The sequence below is a fragment of the Nannospalax galili genome, unplaced genomic scaffold, assembly GCF_000622305.1.
Source record: "Nannospalax galili isolate Female #2095 unplaced genomic scaffold, S.galili_v1.0 scaffold471, whole genome shotgun sequence".
Classification (NCBI taxonomy): Eukaryota; Metazoa; Chordata; class Mammalia; order Rodentia; family Spalacidae; genus Nannospalax; species Nannospalax galili.
In genome coordinates this window covers 101,649-121,033 of record NW_008330333.1, presented here as the reverse complement: position 1 = coordinate 121,033, position 19,385 = coordinate 101,649, and the positions used below count along the sequence as shown (strand labels likewise).

The 19,385-nt window shown below is 51.1% G+C and overlaps 2 protein-coding genes across 8 annotated transcripts; both read right to left on the bottom strand.

The window, feature by feature from the left end:
* Positions 1-5,740: 5,740 nt before the first annotated feature.
* On the bottom strand, positions 5,741-8,592 carry Dnase1l2 (deoxyribonuclease 1 like 2). Its single transcript, XM_008845271.2, is given in 7 exon segments — positions 5,741-6,098; positions 6,425-6,676; positions 6,796-6,975; positions 6,977-7,082; positions 7,162-7,245; positions 7,336-7,424; positions 7,521-8,592. Coding segments are annotated over 7 exon segments (909 nt in total). The 5' UTR covers positions 7,665-8,592; the 3' UTR covers positions 5,741-6,044.
* A 117-nt stretch (positions 8,593-8,709) lies between these two features.
* On the bottom strand, positions 8,710-19,057 carry LOC103743753 (transcription factor E4F1). 7 transcript variants are annotated; one of them, XM_008845234.3, is made up of 14 exons: positions 18,554-19,057; positions 16,011-16,162; positions 14,631-14,742; positions 12,188-12,381; positions 11,979-12,099; positions 11,663-11,824; positions 11,416-11,585; positions 10,884-11,093; positions 10,285-10,393; positions 9,985-10,202; positions 9,621-9,819; positions 9,406-9,548; positions 9,273-9,335; positions 8,710-9,196 (listed from the first exon to the last, which is right to left on the bottom strand). In XM_008845234.3, the coding sequence occupies exons 1-14, from the start codon at positions 18,705-18,707 to the stop codon at positions 8,840-8,842; spliced, it is 2,364 nt and encodes a 787-aa protein (XP_008843456.1). In that variant the 5' UTR covers positions 18,708-19,057; the 3' UTR covers positions 8,710-8,839. The 7 variants fall into 7 exon arrangements, with proteins under 7 accessions (XP_008843456.1, XP_029425608.1, XP_008843449.2 ...); XM_029569748.1 differs by having other exon boundaries at positions 9,621-9,807; XM_008845227.3 differs by having other exon boundaries at positions 10,285-10,390.
* Between the last annotated feature and the right edge of the window lie 328 nt (positions 19,058-19,385).

The following is a 19,385-nucleotide window of genomic DNA, read 5'->3' as shown; positions in this document are numbered from 1 at the left end:
CCAGTTCCAGGGGATCCAATGCCCTCTCTGACCTCTACCTGCACTGTACAACACTGGTACACTCACATACATGCAGGCAATATACTCATACACATAAAATAAAAAATAAAATATTAAAGAATATATTTTAAAAATATTTTGTTACATTTTACTTGGACTAGGCATCATGGCATGCACCTTTAATCCCAGCACTTGGGAGGCAAAGGCAGGTGGACCTCTGTGAGATCAAGGCCAGCCTGGTCTACATATCAAGTACCAGGACAGCTGGGGCTATAGGGAGACCTCTCAAAAAAAGCAACCAACCATTAATTTTACTTACTTTAGTATATGTGTGAGCATCCAACATGGGTGTTGGAAACCAAACTCATATCCTCTGGAAGAAGAGCAAGTGCTTTTAACCACTGAGCCATCTCTCCAAGCCCCATAGTTTCTTCTGACACGACTGTATACATTCTATAACTGTGGCTGCCTTCCTATTGACTACTTGTGACAGTGACTTTGTGGCCTGCAAAGCTGAACATATGTGCTGACACCTTTATAGAACAGGTTTGCCAACCACTGAGGTGGAAGATCAACAACGGAGAGGAAGAGGGTTTGGGTATAGGGTTTTACCTATGGCCTGTTTAATTGGGTTACATCACAAACACTCTCAGGATATTTTTAAATTTATTAATTTTATTTTATGTGTATGAGTTTATTGTCTGCATGTAGATAGGTGCACCCGTGTCATGCAATGCCTGTGGAGATCAGAAGAAGGCATCAGATTCCCTGGAACTGGAGTTACAGATGGTTGTTAGCCAACATGTGGGTGCTGGGAATCAAACCCAGGTCCTCTGCAAGAGCAACCAGGACTCTTAATGGCTGAGTCATCTCTTCAGCCCCATCTCAGGACATTTTTTTTTCTTTCTTGAGACTTGTAGCCCCAGCTGTCCACCACACCTGGAAATCTCAGGACATTTTAAAGTTCATTCCTAATGAGGATTTGGCCCAGCCACTGGGTCAGAATCCTTGGAACCTATAGGATAGTATTTAGGGTTGGTATTTTCTTAAATATTTTGTTCCTATTTATTTTTAAGTTTTCTAGTTCTGTGTAAAAGGAAAACATATTACCTGTTTAAAGATTTAAAGATTCATTTTAAGCTGGACATGGTGGCACACACCTTTAATCCCAGCACTCGGGAGGCAAAGGCAGGCAGATCTCTGTGAGTTCAAGGCCAGCCTGGTCTACATAGGGAGTTCCAGGCCACCTGGGGCTATCGGGAGACCCTGTCTCAAAAAGACCAAAAGAAAAAAAAAAAGATTCATTTTATTTTTGATTCTGTGTGTGTGTATATGTGTGTGTATGTGCATGTACACATGCATAGAGTTGCCTGTAGACACTGGAAGAGGGAATCAGATCCCTTGGAGCTGGAGTTACAGGTGGTTGTGGGCAGCCACCTGACTTGAGTACTGTGAACCGAAAACTGGTCCTCTACGAGAGCAGCAAGCACTCTTAACCTGAGTCATCTCACTAGCTCCCAGATTCCCTATCATGTTAAATGTTAAAATACTATGGGAATTGCTTGTTCAGACAATTTTGTTAATGACAAAAGCATTACTGCAAGGCAGATGAGACTATTTCCTACTTCTCTCTTACCTTTCTGGGGCTTAGCCTGCAGGGTAACCCCATCTACCTGGTTTCCCCAGTTTATGCTCAGGTGGGCCTCAGTGATTGCTTTCTAGAATCTTGTATCTCCTCTAAAACCATTACCTACCTAAGCCAGGTAGGCCTGACTGAACCACCACAGAACCCGCCTCCTGCCTCTGGACCAGATGTATCTGAACGGATGGACCAGAAAGATAGACTGAGACAGAAGTGTGGCATCCAGACTGTCATGCCCGAGAACATGACTGTGGGCTCCTTTGGGAACATGGGACTTAGTATTCGAGCCTGTATCAAAAATATTTTATTTTTATTTTATGTGTATGAGTATATTGCCTATATTTATCTTTTTCTAAATCAGGCCATATATATAGGTTCCAGAAGGGTGATCAGAACTCAGACAAATCTTTTGAAAAGTAGCTCCTGTGGCTATTCAACCCATGGCAAAGACAATTGGAAACCTGCTTAAAAAAACGGAGCTAGGGGGCTGGAGAGATGGCTCAGTGGTTAAGAGCACTGGCTGCTCTTGCAGAGGACCCAGGTTCGATTCCTAGTACCCACATTGACAGCTAACAACTCCGTCCATAACTTCAGTTCCAGGGACATCCAACACCCTCTTCTGACCTCCTCAGGCACTGCATGACACAGGTGCATTTACATATATGCAGGCAATACACTTAAACAGATAAAATAAAAATAATTTTTAAAAAATTTAAAAAATAGCTGGGTGTGGTGGCACACACTTTTAATCCCAGCACTCAGGAGGCAGAGGCAGGTGGATCTCTGTGAGTTCAAGGCCAGCCTGGTCTACATAGTTCCAAGACAGCTGGGGCTACAGGGAGACCCTGTCTCAAAAAAAAGACCAAAAAAGAAAATTTGAAAAAGAAATGGAGCAGTCATATCCATGATGATAAGGAATAGGGGTCAGCTCCACAGGTCATGAGGTAAATGTTGAGTGTGGCTCTTGAGCAGGAGGGCATCCAGAAGCACAACTGGCCAGCATGGCTGTACCCCAGGTCACTGAGATTTCTTGGTTTTTGCTTTGTTTTTCTGAGACAGGGTCTCACTATATAGTTACAACTACCCTGCAGCAATCACTTATCTCAGGATCAAATTTATAGTCCTCCTGCCTCCACCTTTTAAATGCTGTGATTACAGGCATGTACCACCATGTCCAGCTAAGATACCCAAACTTGAGTGTCATGTATTTCCCACGTGTCATGAAGTATCCTTTTGACACTTTTTCAACTATTTTTCTTTTCTTTTGGTCTTTTTGAGACAAGGTCTCCCTGTAGCCCCAGCTGGCCTGGAACTCACTATGTAGACTGGCCTTGAACTCACAGAGATCCAACTGCCTCTGCTGGAATTAAGGGCATGTGCCACCACACCCAGCTTTTTTTCAACTATTTAAAAATGTAAAAATCATTTATATTTCAATCAGCCAGTTGAGCATGCCCTCCTGGCAACCCTCCTCTCTTGGGGAGCCAGTTTTCCAGTCCCTGATATGCACTAATGAGTATTTAGTGACATGAAAAATCTTGTCAGAAATATAATTCCTGTTCTTCCAGAGGACCTGAGTTTGGTTCTCAGCACCCAATTCCAGTAGCTATGATTGTCTTCAATTCCAGCTCCAGGGAATTGGATGCCCTTTTCTGGCCTCTGGCTATCCACATACACTTGGCATACACTCATACAGACATACACATACACATAAAAATAAATCTTGGAGGCAGGAGAAATGGCTCATCAGTTAAGAGCTTTTATTGCTCCTGCAGAGGACCAAGGTTCAGTTCCCAACACCCACATAGTAGTTAACAACAATCCAGTTCCAGGGGATCTGATACCCTCTTCTGGCCTCTGTGGGTCTTGCACACAAGTGGTCCACATGCAGGCAAAACACTCATACATATAAAATGAATTTTTTTTTTTTTTGCCTTTTTGAGATAGGATCTCCCTGTATCCCTAGCTGGCATGGAATTTGATAATGTAGAACAGATTGGCCTGATCTTACATCAATCCACCTGCCTCTGCCTCCTGAGTGCTGGGATTAAAGGTGTGTGCCACCATGCCCAACTGAAAATATTTTTTGAAAAGAAAAATCTTTAAAAAATTTTTTTAATTTACTATTTTTAGTTTATGTGTATCAGTGTATTGCCTGAATGTATGTAAGTGCACCTCTGTCATCCAATGTCCGAGGAGGTCAGAAGGTGGCATCAGATCCCCTGGAACTGGAGTTATGGGTTGTTGGCAACCATGTGGATGCTAGGATTCGAACCCAGGTCTTCTGCAAGAGCAGTCAGTGAGCCATCTCTCCAGCCCCGAAAAATGCTTTTTTAAAAAAAATGGAAATGACACATTTGTTATTTGGGGTGATGGGGCTTGAACCCAGAGCCTTGTGCATGCTAGACAAGTGCTCTACCACTGAACTGTGTCCCCAGCCCCAAAAATGACACAAAAGAGCCAATATTGAGAGCCAGGCATGATGGAGTTGTTCAAAGCCACTCTGGGCAATAGACCGAGATACTATCTTCATAAAACAAAACAATTTGTACAGTATCCTATCTGTTTTTACCTGTTATTTATTTTTGTTTATTGAGATAAGGGTGGCCTTGGACTCCCTGTCCCATCCTAGCTTTCCAAATGCAGGATTACAGGCATGAGCCACCACACTCCATTTTATCTGTGATTTTCTAAACTCTCTACCAGAGTTTGTGTTTGAATACTTGAAGAACTTGTTAAAGGCCCCACTGCCTCTGAAGGTGAGTGTCACAGGTAACACCATTTTCCTTAGACCACTCTTGACAGCTGAACAAGAACATGATGCAAAAGGCCATGGCAGACAACCTGATCAAGCAGCGGGAGGCTGACATCCAGAATTTCGTCAGCTTCATTTCCAGAGACTCCATCCAGAAGTCCCTGCACACGTACTTAGAAAAGCTCAAGCAAAAGAAAGGCTAAAGCAAGGCTGCGCTTGGGTGTTCACTCACATGTGCCTTCCAGGGACCCACTGGCCCCAAGTGGGTTATAGACAAGATATTTTTTCCACTTAAAAGCTCTTAGCTTTTGTTCTATCTTAAAACACTCTGTTCCTTGGGCTAGGAGGATCACTCAGTCTTTAAAGTGTTTATCATGCTATCATGAGACCCTGAGTTCAATCCCAGCATCCTCATAAAAAGCCGAGCATGGTTGTGTGCACTTGTAGTCCCATTACTGCACAGGCAGATCCCTGGGGTTAATTGACCATCCAGTCTAGCCTGATTAGTGAGTTCTAGTGAGAGACCCTTTCTCAAAACAAGATGGATTACCTCTCTGGCCTGCACACACACACACACACACACACACACAAAAAAAAAATAGATGGGGGGTTTGGGGTTTTTTTTTTTTTGGTCTTTTTGAGACAGGGTTTCCCTGTAGCCCCAGCTGTCCTGGAACTCACTATGTAGACCAGGCTGGCCTTGAACTCACAGAGATCTGCCTGCCTCTGCATCCCAAGTGCTGGGATCAAAGGCATGCGCCACCGTGCCTGGTACAAATAGATGTTTTAACCAGAAACCTCATGAAGGCCTTGTGCTCACAGAGCTGCTTCCTGCTCCAAAGGTGATAACCCATCTGAGCTCAAAGCCCCCCATCCTCTAAGTCCTTGTTGAACCCAAGTTTTTAGTGAGGAAACTACACAGCCCTGGTAAGGGTGTAGGCTCTGGGTAGCTGCCCTTGCTGTGGCACTCCCCGGAGATCCCAGAAGAGCTGACTGGTTGGGACATAGGCCCAGTTTCCCTGAGGGCCTCTTGAAGTGCTAGGAGACAACAGCCTCTGATTTAGATTAGTCTTAGGATCCCTGAGAGCAAGTTTGTTACTGGCCTGTTCTGAAATTCACAGGTCCATGAGGCCATGGCAGCATCTGCAGTTTGCACAGAGGAAACAAGAATAGGGCCAGGCCAGCATGGTCTGGAAGTGGCTAGCTCCCCCAGGATATGAGGTGGGCAGACTAGGCCATCCTATACTCTCAGAGCAAAGGTAACAGACTCACTGGGCTTGTATACTTAGAAGGGTAGTAAGGACAGGGGCCTCAGAAAACAGAGGCCTCAGCCAACCTGTGTGTAGTCCTAGCCAAGAGTGGCTTGTTTATTAAGTACATTGATGTATGCCAGGCACTGCTCTGGTACCCTTTACAGGTACTCCTCCTCACAATAACCCTATGAGGTAGGTGGTGTTAACCCATCTTAGAGATGAGGACATTGACTCTGAGTAATCCTGTAATGTGTCCAGGGCCATTGGTCCACACCAGCTGATCCTTCCCTGCATCTTCAATGAGTGGGAGGCCTGCTACCATGAATGATCCATTATGGGACCATTCCTTGTGGTCAGGATCTGCAGGTGGTATGTCCTGACCATGCTTCAGCTGTCAGTGAGACTTGAGGGTCACTTCCACAGGAAAATGGTCGCTGATGGCAAGAGCCTGGAAGGAGAATGGTGAAACCTCAGCAACTCTGTAGGGCAACCTGTCCTCTGGCTGTCCCCACCTGAAAAGGGGGCAGTGAGGTCTGGGTGTCCACCCCTGATGCTGCCTTCAAGTGTTACAGGGGTCTCAATGTGCCCCCATATGGCAGGAATAAAAAGGCCAACTGTCCCCTCTGAGGGGACTGGCACTCTAGGGATCCTTGGCTGTAAGCACCTTTGCTGAAGGGAAGTGACTGTCCGTGGGCCCTCTCACCTTCCAAAGCTAGCATGTCCTACAGGACTAGATAGCTGGATCCATCATCACAAGCCCCATTCTATACTCACCTGGGTCTGGTCTAGGCCAAATTCCTCCTGAAAGTCATGAACTGTGGCTGACTGGGGCTTCACACTCTTCCGCAGCCGGGAGCCACATACAACAATTCGGTCATAAGCACAGTCTGAGTTGCCTACTGTGGTGTCCGCACTGTCAGGGATGAGCCACTTGAAGATCTCACTGCTTCGCAGGCGGATTGACGCCCAGTCGTGCACTCTCACGTAGTTGCAGTCGGCATTAAAATCACCCAGGAACAGCATGTCCTATGGGCAAGGCATTATAGATCTCAGCTGTGCTCAGTGGTCCAGCCCCACCTCCCCTCCCCCGGACACAAAAGTGTGCCTCCAATATCCAGAGACATGGGTTTGGGGCCGACCCTTACATCAGTGCTCCACTTGTCAATCACATCCAGGTACACATCATAGAGAGCATCGATCTCTGCCACGGCCTGGTGGGGCGCTGCGTGCAGCGGGATCAGCACCAGCTCCTTCATGGCTACGGAAGGTGGGGAGTGTAAGGGGAGCGATAAGCCTGGAATGGGCGGGGCTGGGGGCGGAGTCAACCTCACCAGCGCTGAGGGCTGAGAACTTGACCACAAAAGGCTCGCGGCTGAAGGCATCCTCAGGGTCGCGATACTGGTACGTGTCCACAACTGACACTGCATCTTTCCTGTGAGCAGAGGATCAGGTAGTCTGTGGAACTGGCCATCTCTGCCTGGTACATCCCTTCCCTGTGGCCCGCCCCTCACCTGTAGACAAACAGGTACATTTCCTTGTATTGGTCTCGTCCCAACGGCTTGCTGCTCACAAAGCTGTACTCATGCTTGGACACGCTGTGGAGAGAGGAGCCAGGCCCTGGGTTAAGGCACCACAACAAGCCTGATAGTGACTGGGTTCACCGCGCTGAGTCCTGCCTTCCACACCTGTTAATTTTCTTCATGAGCAGGGAGACAGCACTCAGGTCTGGGTCCCGGACCTCCTGCACCAGGGCGATGTCATAGCCAGCTAGGATCTGGGGGAAGAACCCAAATTTGCATCTACTCACCCATGGAGCCTAGCTGGTGATCCGTGTGTGCCCACTCCCCAACGCCTCCATGCTGGGCCTTACCTGTGCTATAACGCTGCCACAGTCCGGATCTGACACTTTGTTGTCAGCAAAGCTCTGGATGTTGAAGGCTCCAATGCGCAGCGCAGTAGCCCCAGTGGCCCACAGAGCCCAGAGTACTGTTAATAGGGCCCGGGGCCAATCCATACCAAAGTAGAAAGCCTGGGGACAGGCATGTCTGAGTAACACTGACCCATGCCAGCCAGAGCATAGTCAGCTGCGTCTAGTATTCAGTGCTGGCCTACACCCATATACTCTCCATGTCTTCCCAGAGCAAGGAGGGGAGGATCTCTCATTCCAAGAATGGAAGGATTCTATTCCCATCCTGCCCCAGCTCAGCTCAGCCCAGCCCCTAGACGTACCTGGGCTATGATTGAGGTGATGTCAGAAACTCACAGATCCTAGGCAGGTGGGAATCAAGAGTCCAGACTGGGGAACTGTTGTGGCCCAAGATGAAATGCAGTCTTGGTCCTACAGCAGTTGATTCCAAAACGCCCACAGGTATATGAGGCCCTGGTCCAGGGAGGGGCTGGACTATACTGGGACACACCCCTTCCACAGAGTAGATGCCATAACTCCTAGTTTTCAATCCACAAAGACCGGAAAGAGCAAGGAACATGGCAGATGCTAAGCCAGCTCCACTGACCTAGAACCATGGCAGAAACACCTGGAAGATTCCCAGAACAGCCTCAGCACTACATGAGAGGCAGCCAGGTTCATGGCCAGCCTCATTCTTGGAAACTAGATGGCCCAGAATCTGCCTCGAGCTGCATCCCCTTAGGGAAACAGGCTGACAAATCAGGAAAGACCAGCCCTACCCTGGTCTGGCATCTCCTGCTGTTTCTCCAATTCCAGTTCATCTCAGGGAAAAGCTTCACCTGGCCAGGCTGACCCAGAGTCCTAGGTTTGTAGACCAATCCCCAAATCCCTGGCAGCCCCAGTCAGATATTGAGAAAGAGCACTTTACATCCTGACAGGGCCGAGGAAGCTGGAGTCACAGATCCAGCTGGGTAGGGCAGCATCAAGAGGCTGTACATCAGCATGCCAGAGACACCCACACACCCTTAAGGTACCACCAGGGCTGTAGCCAGGTGTATGTTTAGAGGGTGGCCTGTGCAGGCAGGTATGTCCAGAGGGTACTTATGACAGTAGTACCAGCCCCAGAAGTGGCCTCTATCCCAACATCACAAGCTGAAGGTTTTTATGTTTTATTGTAAAGCAACAAGAAAATTTTGCATATTCACACATTCGATCTCCTTTGGATGTCTAAACTTCTGGGCTGTCTTCCGTGTAGCCCTGCAGGGACCCCATAGGATCCCATGCTATACAATGACCGTCTGCACTTCAAGTTGGCCTTCTGGTGAGGCAATGACCAGCTCGCCTCCATGCTCCAGGATCTCAATGTCCTCAGATGATACCATTGTCACAGTGGCTTGTTCAGTACTGTTTGTACCTGCCTGGGCTGCAAGCACAGTGCCCTCGCTGATAGCTGAAGCCAGTGTCATGGCCACCTGTTCTGTAAGGCTTTCAGGAGTGGCAATGGTGATTGTGTCGGCAGCAGCTGCCTCTGGGCCCAGCGCTGCCTCCTGGTCCATAGTCACATTCTGCACAATGATCTGGTGGCCAGCACTAGCCTGGTGCACAATCTGCTGCACCACCTTCATGATGTGGCTATCCACCTGCAAAGACCGTGGCTCAGACTCGGGGGCTGCTCAGTGGTCAGACGACATTGCCACACTTCACCCAGACTCTCACCTCAGACTGGGTGCCCTCGATGATCTCTGTGGCTTCACTGGTCTCTGTGTCATCTGCAGTGGCCTGGGGAAACAGTCAGAAGTCAGCCTGTGCTGACGCAAATGCATCCCTGCCCCAGCAGCCCCACACCCACCTCAATGATGTACTCTTGGGTGTCAGCCACCACAGACGAGAACTCCACCAGCACAGTGTGGGGGTCTTCTGCAAGCACAGTGGCAGCTGCCGAGGGGCTCTCTTCCGACACCAGCAACTCCTCCACTTCCAGCAGGCAGCCCCCTGCCAACGGGGAGCTCAGTCAGGGCCGGGCCATCCCAGCCCTCACCCCCTCCTGCCACCTTTGGCCCAGACCTTTGGTGCGCAGGTGCCGGTTGAGTGTGCCGTGCTCTGCAAAACCACGGCCACACTTGTAGCACTTGAAGGGCTTCTCGCCTGTGTGGTGCCTCACATGTCGCACCAGCGAGCCCTTCTCCCGGAAGCCTCGGCTGCAGAACTGGCACACGTGGGGCTTCTCCTCCAGATGCGTCCGGAAGTGCACCTGCTGGGCAATCTAGGGAGACCCAGTCTGTGACAGCCTGACCTCAGCCACAAGACTGCAGCCTCCTACCCACTCCCCACCTCTGGGTGTGGCAGAGGCAAGGGGTATAGCCAGCCCCTCTGACTGAGGAGTGGAGGGCGGGGGTCACGCATCGGGACCCAGGGACGAGAGGCCCACCTTGGTCTTGTAGCGCTTGCCACACTGGGGACAAGGGAAGGGCCGCTCATCTGAGTGGACACGCCGGTGGCCGCGCACATGGGCGATGGTCTTATAAAGCTTCCCACAGTCTCCACAACGGAAGCGGCGCTCACGCACATGTACCTCCTGATGCTTCTTGAGCAGATAGGCCTTGGGGAAGGCTTTGCCACACTGTGTACAGGTGAACGGCCTCGGCCCTGGGGCCACATGCAACATCAGGCCAGGTCCACCACCCACAGCCCACCTGACCCCCAGCTGCCTACCCACGGACCTACCCACCTTCGTGGCCTCTTCTGTGGGCCTCCAAGGTGGCTGCTGTCGGGAAAGTCTCACTGCACTGAGGGCACAGGTGCGTCCTGGGCACAGCTGAGGCCTCACTGGCCACCTGCTGGGGAACCACAGGCAGACCTCTAGCACCCAATGCAAGCTGTGCCCCAATGATTCCAAAGACAAGACCGTGGCCATCTTCCCTCCTGGCCCAGGAAAAGCAGTCAACAGAGCAGAGGGCAAAGTTACAGCAGGAAGCAATGCTGCTTTCTAGCCCCATGCTGGTGCAGGCCTGTAATCCCAGCACTTGGGAGATGTAGGCAGGAGGACCAAGAGCTCCACACCAACCCTGACTACATTAAGGAGCTGGAAGCCAGTCTGGGCTATGTAAGACTGTCTCAAACAAAAGCAAAAACAGCTGAGTAGAGTGGCACAGGCCTTTAAAGGCAAAGACAGGGTAATCTCTGTGAGTTCCAGGCCAACCAGGGCTACATGAGACCCTGTCTCAAAACAAACAAAAATGCTACTTTCTGTTGCATGAGGAGGCTGGCAGCCCAGGCCAGTGTGATAACCAGGCACTGAGAAGGAACATGCCAGCACCAGACACTTACTGTCTCCATCTGGTCCACCTCCAGCAGTGGCAGTTCCGGGGATCCATCTCCCAGAGACTGAGGACTGGACCCAGAGGGAGGGGCCGGCTCCAGGACACCCTCCTCCCCAGTGACCCGCTCCAGGACGATGCCAGAATTCTGCATGGCCTGGTGTAGCAGGTTCTCACGGTTGCTCTCACTGGAACAGGGAAGGTCCTCTGGGCCTGGGGGCTGCAGGGGAGGTAGAGGGAGGGAAAGGAGGAGGGAGGCCTGCCAGGAAGCCCAGCACAGGCACTTACCCGCAGCCGCCCCACATGGCAGACTCATGACAGACCCACCCAGGAGCCCCTCAGTGCACTGCCAGTTGCCTTTGCTCTCACTCAGGGAAGCCCAGCCCCCTCCCCTTCTCCCTAGACTTCAGCTCACTCTCCTCTGCCCCTTCCCTGCCTTGTGGAATGCCATCTACTAAAGAGGGGGTAGGTGTAAGTCTGTCCTGGTCCTGCTGACACCAGTGTCTGAAAGCAGAGCAGGCAGAGGGCAGAGAAGCCCCTACCTCTGGAGCCAGGGCTTTCATGCCCAAGGGCAGCTCCTGCATCTGGACATGGACTTCATGGATGACGGTGCCCTTGGCATCTGTCACCAGGTGGATCACAGGTGATGTTTCCATGGGTTCTCCTGTCACTGAGGATGGTGGAACTGTCCCCACAGTGGAGTCACTGGACCCTTTAAGGCAGAGCCCATGATGAGCCTGGCAGCTAATGCTGGGAACAACAGCACTGAAAACTTGGGCAGCTCCTCACCAGGCTGACCTGCAGGTACTTCCTCTTTGCCCACAACCGTGTCCTTGCTCATGTTGAAGCGAATTTTTTCTGTGCATGGAGTGAGAGACTTGAGATGCCTCGTCAGTGCACCTGACTCCCGGAAGCTCTTTCCACATTTGGCACACTTGTAAGGGCGCTCATCTGTGGAGAAAACAGTTGGCCCATGGTAAAGAATGGACAATGTCCTAGCATGGATTCCCTGTCTCTCTTCACATGAGGACACAGGCCAGCTATAGGTTGTCCCCCAGAGCCTGCCAGCAGGTTAGTGTGTGGCTCCAACTCTCAGGTTGCTTACCAGTGTGCCTTCGGTGATGCCGGATGAGTGAACCCTTGGTCCGAAAGGAGGCCCCACAGAGCTTGCACTCATGGTCCTTGCGACTGCTATGAGTGACCATGTGGGCTTTGAGGATGCTGCCCTGTTGGGGAGGTGCAGTGAGGCTCAGGGCACCTCCTTTGGTGGTAGGAAGCAAGGGAGCTAGTTAGTCAAGGGCTACAGGGGCTTACCGTTTTGAAGGTCTTGTGACATAACATGCATACATAGCGGCCTTCCTTGTTTACCAGCAGCTTGACTTGGGCCTGCTCGCCCTCCCCAACAAGCCCAAGCTCCTGATGGTTAGGACTGCCTGGGGCCTCTGCCATGTCGCCATCCCCTTGCTCTGCCTCAGCAGCCACAATGACCTCTTTGATATGCCCACTTCCTAAGGAGAGGTAAGTTAACATAAGCCTCAAGACCTACCCACAGGGGTCCCAATTCGGACCACTGGAGGCCATGGAACTATCTAGACCATACATCACCCTTGCCCTAGGGTCTGGAAGCTGGATCCAACTTGCACTGGGAAAATCCATGCATTAGCCCCCAAAGGCAGCCTGACAGGGTGGGATTTAACACCTCTAATTCAGTACAGCTGCCTGAAGCTCAGGGCCCCCAGACTGTGCCCATTGTGGACACCTAACCCGAGTAAACACTATCCCCTAAGCTAAGACATGGATGTTCTGCAACAGGATGCTCAGGCAGAGAGAAAGTACACATCCTAGTTCAGCTCCCTGCATCTTTCCTGCTGACTGCCCCCACTCACACCAATATAAAGGAAAAATGGCTCTGCGGGCTGCTCACTGGCTGGGCTGTCTGTCCAATCCAGATCCCTGCCCAGACCTAATGAGGACATCAGACATCTGAGATGGCCCAAGGAAATGAAGTCAGGTTTTTCCACCTCACACAGGGTGCTGAACAAATCTAACAATGTGCAAAGCTATGCTGTAAACACACTTGACATTTTCTGCTCATAAAAGTGACAAGTGGGAACTATTTGTGAAGCCACTTCTTAGAAACCATCTCCATACAGCTGGTCTTGTTTTGACAAGCCATTCTCTCAAAACAATGAATAGCACTGTGACTCAAAACCAATTAAAGGCATCTCTCACCTGTACTCTAGCTCAACACCCTAGACAGAGGACAGAGACCTGATGGGTGGAGGAACACAGGTGTACCAGCCCAAGAGGAAACTCAAGTTTGTGTGTAGACCAGAGGCAAAGGGCCTAGAGCTGATATCCAGCCACCACAAGCAGCTCCTGGCTCCAGCTTGCCCAGAATGCCTGCAAAGAGTACAGCAGAGGCAGAGGGTGCCCAAAGAGGGTCCCTGAAGTACAAACAGGCTACTGTACAAAGCAAAAACTTAAAACCATCAGAGGTTAGGAGTAGGTGGAAAAGGGGCCCAGCTGGCCGGGCCCGCTTATACACCAGAACCCAGTGAACCTGTTTTCCCAAATACACCACCCACCACAGAAACTAAGGTCTGTGCCAGGTCAGGAGCAGGGTCCCACCCCCACATAACAACATTCCTAAACCTGAGTGGCAAGAGGTGAGTCTCTCTGTTGCAGGAACACTGAGAAAGGCAGTGGAGACCAGGATAGATGTCTAGGCGACTCCTTGGAGAGGCTAATGTGCTCAGTCTCCCTTCCCAAGCTCAAAGTTGGTTTTCTCAATAGATCCTTCCTCTTCCTGCCCCAGGCAATCCCCATAGCCTCCCAAGGCCAAGTTCTACACACTGCCCCAATTACTTCCTGTCCACCTGCCCATTCACCCACCTGCCTTGGTCCCTACTGGGCAATGATCATTCCCTTCCCAATTTCACACCACTTTGGGCTCAACCCCATTACCCTCCCCTGGCATCTGCACACTCAACCACTCATCCCTTTCCTAGAATTAGTCTCTGGCACCTCTACCTCTTCAAACACAGGATGCCCTCTGAATGCCCCCTGCATACTCAGTGAACTCCAATGAGCACCTGACCCAATCCAAGTCTCTCAGCATCCCTTCTCCCACTATACATCAGTGAGGCACTTAAATTTAAAGCACAGCCATTAAAGAGGCTTGGCGTCGTATGCTCATAAAAGCCCAGCAAGAATGAGGGCAGTAATCCCCATGCCAATGTAATCAAGCAACAAAGGATGAAAGCCAAGATCAAGGAGCAAGTCGGGGTCAGTTGAAGCAGCAGGGGCACCCTGTCCACCCCACTGACCCTCCAAAGCCAACTGTTGGGGCAAGTGGACCATGCAGAGATACACTGAAAGGTACTGCCTAGGAACAGGAAGCAGGAACCGGTTGGTTGGCAGAGAAGTGAAGATGCTCTGAAGATCAGGACAGCGAAAGCACGCAAGAGAGATTAATTTATGACAGTGCACAAACTGAATGCTTCCCAATGCCTGTAAATATTCCAGGGCTGTGAACAATGTCATGGCTCCCCTTCCTAGCAGAGCCTGGTGGCTGCTGCACCCTCCTCCTACAGGGCCTGCCTAGGGGAGGGCTTACCCAAGGCACGGGCCCCTCTGTGGCCTTGCTCTTGAGAGCCGAGATGTGGGCAGTAGAGATCATCCAGCCCTGACTACAGGAGGCCATCAAGTCAGGGATGGCTCAGAGCTGAGGGCCACCAGTGGACAATTGGCTTACCAACAAGGTCAGGAGTATGGCTGATATCTGCTGCCAGAGAAGTGGCCTCCACCACGATGTGGGCCACAGTGATGGACTCTTCTGGGCCTGCTTCTGCCGCTGTCGGCACAACCTACCAATGGGGTCAGAAGACAGATGAGATGCATCTGTGGGCTCCAAAATTTCCAGAGAAGAGCCTGGGCTCCCTCAGTGCAAACCCGTGGAAGAGGGAACTTGGGAAGCAAAGGCCTGGTCCACTCCTACAGGAAGACTCTGGTGGGGCTCTCTTCTTCCCTCACATGAGTACAGCTCTGAGCCTGTCTCCCAGCCTGGCCCCAGAGTAAGGGATCAGCCCCATCAATCTAACACCTCTGGTCACCACTGCCTGGATGCAGAGCACCGAGTACACATAGGGAGGTACTAGTAACTAGCATGAAGCTGGGCTCTGGCTGCATGAGTGAAGGTGGTGTGGCACACACACAACAGCTCTAGCCAGGTGTCAGAAGAAAGGACCCCAGGGTTATGAGACCTTCCTGGAGGCTATCTCAATGAGGGATAAGTAAAGAGCACAAGGCTGGGGAAAGCCAGCCCACTTCCTATGTCACCTGAACCACTGTGCCTACTGGTAGCCTGAGGCCACTGACCTCTTTGAGCCTCCCTTCCCTTTTGGGGTAAAGGTATTTTGAGATTGAACCTGGAGTCCTGTGCATGCCAAGCAGGCACTCTACTACTGAGCTATATTACTAGGCCTCTTCATTTTTATTTTGAGTTTCTGCTCCCTAAGCTGGCTTTGAACTTACATTACAACCCAAGATGAACTTGAACTTGCAATCCTCCTACCTCAGCCTCTCTTGTAGCTGGGATTACAGGCCTGCATTACCAGGCCTGGCCTGAGCCTCTTAATTCTATTCAGTGAGGATGATGGGTACATCCATCAGGTAAGGAAGCTAATTTAGTAAGATTATGTGGGTATAGCCCCAAGCACATTATAGGGGTTCAACAAAGTGGGCTATTCTTATAACAAGGTACCAGGATCCAAGAGGCCCTGCTTTGTGAGATTCTCCAGGAACTATGTGTACAGGATAGGAGATAAGGCAAAAAGACAAAAGCAACCATGATCTCTCTACTTAAGACCCTTAGATGTAAGAAAGGAAGGACCCCAGTCCTCCAACTGTGCATGGTGCTGAGTGGTTGAGTCACCCCAGGCCATCCAGGGAGCCACAGAGTACCACTTGTCTCCTAGTGGCACAGCCTGGCCCCCCTTCACTCACAGCCATTTGTCCACATGTCAGACACTAGCTGCACAGATTGGTCCAGGCACTCTGTTTCCTCTTCCTCCTCCTCCTGGCAGGTGAGCCTAGCCAGAGGAGTGTGCATGGTAGCGGGCAGGCAGAGGCTCACCTCCTGGCCAAGCAATGTAGTGGCAGCAGGGATGGTGGGCAGGGCTTCTTGAGGGGTGCGCTGGCAGACCTTCTGAATCTTGTGCTGAACAAAGTCCTCCAAGGCAGTGAACTCCGCCTGGCAGCGGCCACATCTATGCACGTCATCCTCATCTGTAATAAGCCTGCTGTTAGGGGGTTTGGGGGAAATCAGGGCCTCATTCAGCTTCCCTTCTAGCCTGAGACAAGACACACCCAAAGATGGCATCAGAACCAGAGTTGGTACCTCTGCCCTCTCAGAGAGACTTCTAAGAACACACTGAAGAGGGTACATTCAGAGCTGGGAAACCTCAGGGAATAACCCTATCCTCTTGAGGTCTGCAGAAGTAATAGAGAAATAAGCACCCTGTACATCATCTTACAATCAGTTCCACAGCAAGGTCAAGCCTAGGCCTGGTACAAGGGAGGAGACAGGTCAATGACAAATTAATAACGAAATAAAGGGCCAAACCTAAGACCACACACAATTACCCTGAAAGGAAATACTGAAGCTGTCATACCCAGCATCCCCACATTCTGGTGCTGGGAGGCTAGGAAGTTTAGGAACTTACTTAAGCCAGTTTGGAAACAGCAGAGGACCCGGATTTTAGGTGGAACTCGGGATGTAGCTCAGTGGCAGAGTACCTGTTTAGCATACTATACTAGACCCCTGAGTTTGATCCCAGAATAAAACAATGCACCTGAGCATCTCAATGACAATCTCCAAGTCATTTCCTCATCTATAAAGATAAAGTGGGTTGAAATGCATACCTGCTGATGTCCACAAAGCTCTTGATAAGAGCCAGCTTTTAGAAAACACAGACCAGCAGGGGCCCTCACCCCTGATCAAATTTACTATTTTTTTGTGTGTATGTATATGCATGGTATCGAGGAACAAACCCAGGGCTTTGAACATGCTAAGCAAACATTCTAACACTGGAATATATCCATACCCCAACCACTCTTTTCCCTCTGACCTGATTCTTATTGGGTAACACCCTGCTGTCATTTCCCTCTGACACTGATTCCTATTGGGTAGCACCCTGCTGACTAGTAGATCACAAGAATAAAGCACTCCAGGGGATTCCACATCCCAGGTCCACTGCATCTAGGCCTGTCACCATCACTGTACCTGTCCCAGAACCTGCAGGAAACACTTCCAGGTGATAAGCACCTGAGAACTTAATCATGCCAGGACCCTGGGGAAATGGGTGACTAAGTCCATCCTAGAAAAATGACTGAGGTTCAAGGTCACTCAGCCGCCATAACAGCCTACCAGTTCCCATCAGCTCACACCCAGTCCCACATCATGGTCAAACCCAGGCCTAGTACAAAGGAGGAATCAGGTCAATGACAAATTAATAAGGAAAAAAAAGGTCAAACCCAAGCCATGAGTTGCCCACAGGCCACCTGAAAGAGCAAGTTTCTTCCACATGGCTCACAGTTACAAACCAAGCAAACCAAGCACCCAGGTGCCTACCACCCTCTTACCCTTCCCATCCATCCCACTGAGATATTGCTACTGAAAGGGCCCCTTGACCCAGAAAAGAGCACAGTCAGTCCATTTCACACTGGGACAAAGCCACAGACAGGCCCAAAAACCTCCAAAGGGACCCCACTCAGATTGTCACTGCCTATCTCCAAGCTGGAAGAATGGAGAAAAAAATTTGCACTGAGACTATGACTCCTGTTGGGGCAAAGAGCAGCACCCATTCCAATTATCACTAGCCAAACCACTTCCTGTCTGATCCGATCTACAGCCCTGTGGGACAAGCTCAGAGACAAGACCTAAGCCATCTCCCAAAGCTATCAGTGCCAAAGAGAACCCTCAGCGTAACCAAACAGCCCTCAGCACACAGGCGTGTCCTTAACTCTCCCCATCCGCCTACGAGCCAGAAATTAAAGGGCTAAGATAAGGTGCTACACAGTCCCGGGTCCAATCCCATCCTTCTAGGAACAAGACGGGTGACCCAACCACTTTACAATCCTTGAACCTCAATTATCCTCATCCCTAAAGTGAAGAGTAGTAATAATAGTCCGACTCTCAAGGTCAGTTTAAGGAATGGTAAAAGCTGATACATCACGCGTGCTCGGCACATTCCTGGAGTTACTGCTCCACCATGTAGGGGGAACGGAGGTCCTTCGGAGGCTCTGCCGCCTCCGAGTCCCCCCAGTTCCATATTTGCAACCTCGAGGCCCCGCCCCCAGGCTCCAGCTCCGCCCCAGCAAGGAGGCTGACGCTGCAGCCAAAGGCCGGTGGAGCGCGAAGGATCTGCAGCGTTGGGCCGGATGCACTCCGAGGGGCCGGAGCCTTGGGCGTCTTCTGAGCCAATGGCAGTGTACCCCTGGGTCCAGCAGAGGGAGGCGGCCGGCAGGGAAGCCCGTGAGAGCGGTGAAGGTTTGCAGACACTCGAGAAACCTGGATCCGGAGGGTCTGTGAACTGCAACTCGGGCCCACCGGCTTCCGCCGGCCCGGGCAGCACCACCCGCATCCCGACTGTGCTGTGCTCCTCCAGCCCCGGTTACCTTCCTCGCTGAAGGCCGCTGGGAGCCCGAGGAAGCCGCCGGGGGACAAGGCCGTAGCTTCCGCTACCCCGCCCTCGCCCGCATCCCGCCCAGCTGGGGCCCGGACTTCTGCCGTATGAGCGGCCGTCACCCGCACTGCCATCGCGCCCTCCATGTCGCAACGCGCCGCAGGAAGATGGCGGATTTACGACCATGTCGTCATAACAACGGGCTGCACCGGGGCCTACGTGCAGGAGCGGCGAGAGGCGGGACGAGGGCAAGTTTGACAGGCGGAGGGGTGGAGGTGGGGCCTGACTCTCAGCGTAAAGCAAGGCGGGACCAGCTGGAGGGGCAGGGCCGGGGCCGAGTCCTCAGAAGTGGGCGTGGCTTGTCATATTGCTACTGCCCCAAACCAGTGGCTGGGCATGAACAGGCTGGGCATGAACAGTTCGTGCATTAAAGAATCTGAACTTGTAGCCGGGCATGGTGGCACACGTCTTTAACCCCAGCACTCGGGAGGCAGAGGCAGGCGGATCTCTAAGGAGACCCTGCAAAAAAAACCAAAAAAAAAAAAAAAAAAAAAAAAAAGAATCTGAACTTGTGAGGGCCGCTACTCAACATAGAGCTGTAGGCTCGGACCAGGGATGCAGTGTTAGAATACACTGATGATTACCCTGAGTCATGAGAAAAGAACCCCAGGTGGAGATAGTTCATGCGCAGTTTTGCAAAGCCTTTCATTTTTTAAAATATTTTTATTGCTGGGCGTGGTGGTGCACGCCTTTAATCCCAGCACTGGGGAGGCAGAGGCAGGCGGATCTCTGTGAGTTCAAGGCCAGCCTGATCTACATAGTGA

Bases quoted from the DNA above. Each gene is read 5' to 3' on its own strand.
- LOC103743753 (XM_008845234.3), bottom strand. From the start codon at position 18,707: ATGGAGGGCGCGATGGCAGTGCGGGTGACGGCCGCTCATACGGCAGAA. The intron at 11,094-11,415 runs GTAGGGGCTTCT...CCTCCCCTGCAG, and splicing joins TGAAAGCCCTGGCTCCAGAG to CCCCCAGGCCCAGAGGACCT. The intron at 10,203-10,284 runs GTGGGTAGGTCC...ATGTGGCCCCAG, and splicing joins CCACAGAAGAGGCCACGAAG to GGCCGAGGCCGTTCACCTGT.